Here is an 8767-nt window from a genome sequence, read left to right as displayed (position 1 = left end):
TGTAAGCAGCCGCATCTACTTAAAGACTAAGATATGGGCAAAGCTCTCCAAAGTATTCTGGAATATTCCAAGCAAAGCTCTGTACAGGAATAGTATCCCCAAAGGTGACTGAGACAAATCTCAATTAAGAAATCAAATCAAAGTATTAACAATCTTTATCACAATAACAATACTAAGATTTTTTTAAAAAAAATTCAAAATATTCTTTTTTACAAAGGCTAATTTTATTCCAGAATTTTATCAATCAAACTCAGTAAAGTCTGTTATCCTCTCAGCTTCTCCTCTGGTTTCTGGCCTAGAAATAATATTTCAAAACCATTTTCTAGTTAGAGACTATTTTAATTACAGATTCTCTTCTCATTCAGATAGGCTTTATGGTTCGATAACTATAAAAATACAGTTTTTAGTAGATACAGAAAAAGAAGAAATATAATAGAAACATAATCTAACATTGTGTTACTAAAAACATTTCAGTCATTTACAGATGAATTAAAAATCAATTTTACAAGCTTGCTAAAGTGAAATGAATCAATTGTCAGATTAGAAAATACTTATAAAATTCAGTCTCACATTATTCCTAAAAAATTATACATAATTGTTATCAAGGCTACTTTTGAAATACACGGGGAATAGTCTTATAGGATGTACTAGTATTAGTTTTAAAAACTTTAGAATTGAGCACTGAAATGCAGATGAAAACTATTCAAAGAGATGATTGGGTATCAGAATTTTAGAGTTCTGTGTATCACACTTGAATATTTATATAGATGTTTTCCTGAAATCCTTTACTACCTATTTACATTATAATGCACTGCATCTTTAAAATAGTCATAATAGAGGCCAAATGACCATAATTGTAATGATATAAATTATTCTAAAGTGAAATGTGGAATGGTAGGATTTTCTTCAGGTACTATAGCTCAGAAAACAAGCAAACTAGGAAAAAGGAATGAGAAAAAAGAATGAAAAAATGTTATGTTTTAGTCAAATTTCTAGTGTAATGGTAGTTTCATAAAAGAAAGGGCTGGCACAATTTGTTTTATGTTTATTTAATATAGGTAAGCAAATTGCCACAAGCCTCCTTCAGGCTTTTTCACCCGAAAAAGCAAGATGTCTGAGTGCAGGATTTTATACAGTCAGAAATCCTAACAAGGAGGAGTTGATGTACTCATAAGAGCTGCCTTGATTTACAGCTCTACATACAAGGATCCCATCAGTGCCGATGTTCATACACCATCTGCTGATGTCTATGGGATAGGCTCCTCAGAGGAACCACATTCTCAGTTGCGTGTCCAGAAAAAAACACTTTAAAAGGCTTGTGTTCCATTGGAGTCTGAGCCTTAAAAATAAAAAGGTCAGTCACGTTTTTAATTAAATAGTGATGTATGAAAAGTTCTTTTCATGTCCTAAGGCACTGAATGAAACACAGTGAATCAAGAAACATTAGAAAACCTTACAATAAGCTGAAATATAGCATAAGGGAATATGCGCAGCTTCAAAGAACAACAAATTGTTTAATCCACACTGCGTAGAACTTAAGACAACTTTTCCTTTCCAATGTTACAAAGCTTTTAAATCAATAGCATTTGATAAAGGGAAAACTAAACCTGTAATTCAGTTAACTCTCTGAAGATTTAATAGCCAGTGCAGATGAACACAGCAATGTTATTTCTGTAAAAACCTTTGAGAAAGAAAGAGTTCAGGAGCCACTTTTTTCTGCATATATTTTTAAAAGCTCAGAAGTAATTCTGATTTGTGCCTGTTTCTTACATGTAAACCTTTGCACTATAAGCACACCTCGTTTTTTCATACCTATACAGAAAACTGACTTTCAACAGTTAGCTCAATCCATGTGATAAGAGAAGGAAATATTCAAATATTAATAAATGAAGAAAGCTTTAACATTTTATGGTGGGGTAACAAGAAGCATTACTACCTTTCTTAATGAACTTACATAAAATGCCTAGGTTTTAAGGTTTCCTATAACAACTTTTTCAAAGCATTCAAATGCTTCACATTTAGCGAAAAATATATCATTTACAATCATTTGGAAACATTTAATATCTTTTCCTAGATGAAAAATGTCATTATTGTACATACTTACAAAAATCTGTATACAAAAATATAGATCATTTACACTATGAAATCTCACACTTCAGGTGCTTTACAGGAGGACCCCAAAATTAAGCAACATTGTATTACAGAAAACACTTTGTTGCTGAAATGCTTTCATCTGAGCTCCTGAACACATAATATATTTATACAAACCACTTACATTCCTGATTTTTTAAAAATACTTTAAAAAAGATATTCTGTGGCAATGTCATAAAAAGGAAATAACCATGACAACTTTCCTGCCAATTTAAGAGCAACTCCACTGGAGCTTAAGCAAAGCAGTTAAAATTCTCACTACATTATGAAGAAAATAATTTAATTCTGCATTTTTTTCTTCCCAGGATGAATGCTCTCAAACATGTAAACTGTTCCAAGAGCCTCAACATATTTTTACAAGAGTTCTACCAAAATAACAGATAAATGAAGCATTTGCATTATTCATCTATCTGGATAGTCTCTTAATTTTTTGACTTCTTAGCCTCTAGTACAAAATTTTGTTTCCATAAATTACATGCATACTTTTTACAATATATGGCAATGTAATGCAAGCAGCCAAATGCATATGTGTATCCTACATCTAAATTAAATTTCAAGTCAGAAAGAAAATATTAAAATCTGAAGTTAAAGTCACAATAATTAATTTGATTTTGTCACTGCAGTTGATTTTGTGTTTGTTGCTGTTGAATCCTGATTTGGATTAATTGCCGACTGTGCCAATTTCTTCTCTTTTGGAGCAACAGGTGCCAGTGCAGGCATCACTTTAGTACTTTGTCCTTCAGAATCTAATGAGTGATTAGCAGTTTTTAATCCCAGTGGTGCCAATTTGGGCATAGGCCTCCATGACATGTCAGATGTGCCAGCTTCTAAATTAGTTTTCATATGAAGAATGGGAGGTGAAACACTTCTTGTCTTTGCTGAGGATTCCTTGTTTTTTCCACTTCCGTTGATTTTTAACAGGTTGGAATTTCTGTCCTTTATTTCGGAGCCTAGCATGATTTTTAAAGCATCAGGTTCTGATGAAACCTCTCCAGCATTTCTATTACCAACAGGAAAATCATCATCATCCAAGTGAAGTAAGAGAGGAGTTATAGAATCACCATTGTCTTGAATCATAGAAAGATCCTTAAAATTCCCACCCATTGTACTAAATTGGAAGGCAGAGCTACTTGCTGAATTTGATTCCTGCCGACTTTCCGTATCTGCTAGAGAAAAGCTAGAACTCAGGGGATTGGAAAGTTCTGGTATGTCTGAAGCATCATCACTCAGCTGCTGATTGAGGAATGCAATTTCGTTCAGAAGTGAGGTCAGAGTTTCATCTGTATCACCATTCTCCTCTATATCTATTGAACTGCTTGTATCCACTGTTGGTTCATGTATTACAGAAGGAACTTGCTGCAGTTCCATTTTTGACCCAGAGTCCTTGGCTTTGTTAACCTGTGGTTTTTGGAATGAGGGATTCTTTGATTTTTGATAATCTCCTCCTCCTCCTCCTCCTCCTCCTCCTCCTCCTCCTCCCTCTTTGGCCCACGTCTGGCTTACAGTTAATTCTTCAAAGCACAGCTTTGTTTCTGGGAAGCCCTTTAAACTGGAGACATTTAGTATTTGTGGAAAACTGTATTTTTCCTGAAGCAGTTCTTGTGTTGTTCCAATAACATTTCTCTCTTTTTCAGAACCTTCTTCGTTTTCTTTGCATTTATGATTGGATGTTTCCTGAGGTAAAACTTGCATGGAAAGCTCAGATGCTCGGGAATCTGTAGTTAGCATTGTATGAGGTCCTTTATTTGCATCCAGATTTAAATAAGTTTCTTCTTCAGTAGCTAGTGATGTCACATTCACGATTCTTGGCATCAAGAATGAATCTTCATTTTCTGCTAGGGCTGAAGAAAACAAAATCAGATTACTGATTGAAGGATTCCAATATTATTCCAATCATTCTAGTCTGTCTCCAAACTAAAGTCACTAACCTCTTCAACAGATTTTCCCCCCCTCCGCACTGTCTCCCCAAGCATGTAGTGTGTGTGTGTGTGTGTGTGTGTGTGTGTGTGTGTGTGTGAGAGAGAGAGAGAGAGAGAGAGAGAGAGAGAGAGAGAGAGAGAGAGAGAGAGAGAGAGAGAGAGAGAGAGAGATTGATTCTGTTTGTATAAAACAAAATACAAGTGGGTGAATTCCAAGAGGTGGGCTATCACAAAGATACAAATCTTGAGTAATATTGGTCCCCATTTGGTTTACCAGCAATAACAGCAGCATTTCCCATGAGATTAGTGACTGATGGTTTCCCTGCCATTGATGGCACTGGCAGTTCTTAGGGCTAGCAGGTCCAACTAAAGGAACAGATAGAAACATTCTACAAGCCCTCCAAAGTTATGTAAATCAACTAATTCAAAGCACCCATCAGAGTGCTACTGTGACCCACAGAATGCATGTAATAAAAGGCTGATGCAGAGAAGCAGTGGTGGTTTTCTTCTGCCTTGCTTATTCAAATGCTATAAGGCTGTTGATAATCATGTGAACTATCTGGCCTAAGAGGAATAATTAGAAGAATAGAAGTGTATTCCAGAGTTCCAGAGAATAAAGTCCACGAAGTAATAAAAAATCATAGTGTATCAAAAGTCCATAGAAAATGACAAAGTTGGTCTCCAAACCTGGAATGTCCATGTGATGAAATGCCAAACAAACACTGGGAAAACAGAAGAGGAAAAAGGACTGTTGCAAAAGAGGGACCTCAGCCCAAAGGAAGGAAGGGAGAAGCATGGAATTCACAGCTACTCCATCTTAATTATGGTAGGTAAAGGTTGAACATGATAATTGCTTTGACAGCCTTTCAGTTATCCTATTAGCAAAAACAAGAGAGATTTTTTTCCTGAGTCTGCTAGTCTCCCAGAAGAATAAAAATTATAGAGACAGGCGCACACATTCATTTTGGAATGAAAGAGACCTTTGCCATCAAGCTGCAAGTCCTTAGTCCAAAACTGACTGTTGAACGGCAGTTATGCATTGCAGCACAGCCTGTCATAGTTTTAGCAGCAGAAGAGCTAGCAGCGATCGACTGTTTCACAACATGGACTGCCTCAGCATGGAAAAGTAATGATCTCTCACTCAATGTCAGAAAAGTAAATCAAGGAGGAAGAAGCTTTTGCCCAGAGAAAACACTGATTGATATTTTGCTAGGCAAGTTTGAAAATGCCTGTTTTCAAAGGGAAAGAGTAACGTTTTAGTTGTCATTCTTTCCTTACCGGAAGAGATTGAGACTGATCTGAAAGTGGATTTAAAAATAACAGTCTACAAGAATGATATAGGAAAAGATGTTTCACTGGACATACAACTCCCCCCTCCTTCCACAAAAACAAAACAAAAACTAGCTAATGTCTTAAGAGATATAAAGAGAATAAACTGAAATAGCGAGTTGGGTAATTTTCCTATGTTGGTTTTACAAGAGGCTTGTTAAAACTTTGAAGAATTCTGTGAGAAGGACAAAACACACACACACACACACAAACACACACACACACACACACACACACACACACACAAAGAAACCAAATTCTAGGACAGTATTGATGGGACTAAAGATCAAGACTGTTAAAAGAAAAAGGAAGAAATATAAAGTTGGTTTATTTGATTAAGGTTAAATAGATCTGTTGTTATCTTTGGTAACCCTTAATGGAATTGTGTTGATCAGGATTTAAGCTTTAAGGATTTATTTATAGGTAAGAGTTAGAATATGGGAGGAGAACATCTGTTGTATTTTAAGATGTGATAAATTCTAAAATTGTTTATACTTATACGAAGGGGGAAATCATCCCTTTATATAATTATTTTATTTTGACGTATCCTTATTTTTTGTCTCTTTTTTTCTTTCTATTTTTTTATCTCTGCATCTTCTATTTTTTATGAGGACTACCTATAGATGAGACAAGTGATAAAAATTTCCACTTTGTGGACATGGACAATTTAGAAAGCTTCGTGCCAGAACCAAGGCTAGGTTCAACTTATTTTTTTAAGTTGTTTTCTCATCTTACCTGACTGCTCTTTTTCATCATTGCCCTCAGCTTCTGATTTTACTTCGGCTGGTAGAAGTGTAGAAGGCAGGGCAGTAACCTGTCTTGGCACCAATGAGCTCCTGAATGCCAGAACCTGGCCATTTGTAGTCACTAAAAGGTTGGCATTGGTTAATGTTATAGAAGGAGGTAGGTCTCCTGTAAGAAAGCCATGATAAAGAAATGCTGGGATACGTACACAAATAACAAGGAATTCTATTTATCTTGGCATTCCCTTTACGTTTATTCCCATAAACTACTACTGTTTTTCTATAAAAACACATTTCAGAGCACACTTAAAATTTTAAACATCAAAAGCAATAAAAAAAACTTTAAAGCAACTTTGCAGTACCACTATAGTATTTCATACACCACAGTGGATGCTGTGTTAATTTATTATCTTACTATGCTGATAAATAAATTGCAGGTAGTCCTGTAATTGGGATTACTATTGCTAAGTGGCAGTTATAAAGTGTGATGTCCCTTGACCATGCTACCTAGTGATGACAGTTCCAATTGCTATCGATAAGTGATGACTTCACATGACTGCAATTTCCAATTTCCTGCTGGCTTCCCATTGACTTTGCCTATTGGGCAATGTCAGAAATCACGCTCCTGTGACCATGGGGATGCCGAGAAATGCCATTGCAAGTTTTCTTTTTTAATACCAAGGTTGTGATTATGTAACAGAGCAATGCATTTTAGACATGAGACGCACTACGTTCAAAAATATCTTACGGTGAAAAACTTAATTTTGTCTACATCAATTATCCCTATGTTTCTTTAGCTTACCTGTGACATGGTTTCCTTTCCTGGAAAGTATCAATGGTTTTGTACGTTGGTTGGATAAGACCACTGGCTTCACCTCTTCAAGGACAGAAGTAGGATCGTTTTCCACCAAAGGACTAGCCGTCTCTGTGGTTTCAATCATCTTCGTAGGATCGGTTTGTTCACTCTGCTTCCCTTTTAGAACCGCTACTGCTTTCTGCTTGGCATAAATGTATTCTAACTTCTTCAAGACTACTTCTTGTGTCTTTCCTAGAGGTGAAAGTAGTAGGTTTCATAACTAACATACTTACAAAAGTCTAAACTTGCAAGGGAAATTATATGCTAGCCCAAATGCAATTGTTTTTAGTCTTTCTTTCCCCATCATAAACATTCTTGGGGTCTTGGTGGAGTAAATTATGATTACTTATTGGATTTTATTTTTAATCCTGCCTTTCTATATATAAGGGTGTGAACCTACTATTCCTGTCTCCTACTTTCCCCACAACAACAACAACCCTATGAGGTGACCTGGACTGAGAGAGAGTAACTGGCCCAAGGACACTCAGCTGGCTTTCATATCTAAGGCAGACTCAGAACTCAGGGTCTCCTGGTTTCTTAGATCTTAACCAATATATCAAACTGGCTCTCAGTTACATAATATTACTGCATTATACAGGTAATCCTCAGTTTACAACCATTTAGTGGTTACGAACATTTAGTGATCATTACAAACGTTCAGTGACCCTTCAAAGTTCCAACATTGAAAAAGGGACTTAGGACCATTTTTCACACTTAGGACTGTTGTAGCATCCCCACGGTCACATGATCAAAATTTAGAAGCTTCGCAACTGGCATGTATTTGTGACAGTTGCCGTGTTCCAGGGTCACGTGATCACTTTTTGCGACCTTCTCATAAGCAAAACCAATGGGGAAGCCAGATTCACTTAACAACCATGTTATTAACTTAATATCTGCAGTGGTTCACTTAACAAGAATGGTGAGAAAGGTCATAAAGTTCGACAACATTCAATTAACAACTGTACTGTTTTGTAACAGAATTTTTAAGAGTCAATTGTGGTTGTAAATTGAGGATAACCTGTATGGAAAAATCATTTCATTATGTTTTATGATCGTAGATTCAGTTCATAATTCCTTGAAGGTTTTCCCATCTTCCCCTCTGTAGCAGCTTCCAGCTTCTATTTTAGGACCATTCATATATTTGACAACTATACTTCAGTTGTAGTATCTCTCTCTGACATCTCACCTGAAAGTGCAGATACTTTACGAACCAAGGTATCCTGTGTGTGCAACAACGAGTTCTTTTGTCCTGTGAGTTTGTCTGCTTGATCTGTCAGACCCTGGATCTCTTCCAAGGCCTGAAAAACAAAGTATTTTTAATTTCCAGCAGAATATATCTGAACAGCAATGGCTTCATCTCAGTAAATTATTTGAATTTTTTTGAAGGGAATTAAAATTAAGCAAAATACGCTCCAAGTCATATGCTAGCACAAAAGGGGGCAATTATACAGGTTTTGTTTTAGCAAAAAATACAATGAGGAAGCAACTGATCAGTTAAACTTGGAAAAATCTCCAATTTTAGTTCATGAGTTATATAACAGGATAACAGAGTTGGAAGGGACCTTGGAGGCCTTATAGTCCAACCCCCTGCTCAGGCAGGAAACCCTTTACCATTTTAGTCAAATACGGTAGTTGTCCAATCTATTTTTAAAAGCCTCCAGTGTGGGAACACCCACAGCCTCCAGAGGCAAGTCGTTCCACTAATTAATTTGCTTAATTTCGCTGTCAGGAAATTTCTCCTTAGTTCTAGATTGCTTCTCTCCTTCATT

At 36.1% G+C, this 8767-nt stretch overlaps 1 protein-coding gene across 1 annotated transcript in view; it reads right to left on the bottom strand.

The window, feature by feature from the left end:
- Window positions 1-211: 211 nt before the first annotated feature.
- The window catches only part of MGA (MAX dimerization protein MGA), a 66389-nt gene continuing 57833 nt past the window's right edge, over window positions 212-8767 (bottom strand). Inside the window, exons 22-25 of the mRNA XM_081341770.1 lie at window positions 8185-8296; window positions 6945-7190; window positions 6135-6311; window positions 212-3992 (exon numbers count right to left, since the gene is read on the bottom strand). Of these exons, the coding sequence (XP_081197896.1) occupies window positions 2752-3992; window positions 6135-6311; window positions 6945-7190; window positions 8185-8296 (1776 nt within the window). The 3' untranslated portion in view covers window positions 212-2751. The remainder of the gene's footprint in view (window positions 3993-6134; window positions 6312-6944; window positions 7191-8184; window positions 8297-8767) is intronic.

The sequence above is a fragment of the Vipera berus genome (assembly GCF_964194415.1).
Source record: "Vipera berus genome assembly, chromosome: 1".
In the NCBI taxonomy this organism is placed as follows: Eukaryota; Metazoa; Chordata; class Lepidosauria; order Squamata; family Viperidae; genus Vipera; species Vipera berus.
Note: the sequence above shows the minus strand (reverse complement) of the source record. Positions and strands in the feature narration are given on the sequence as shown.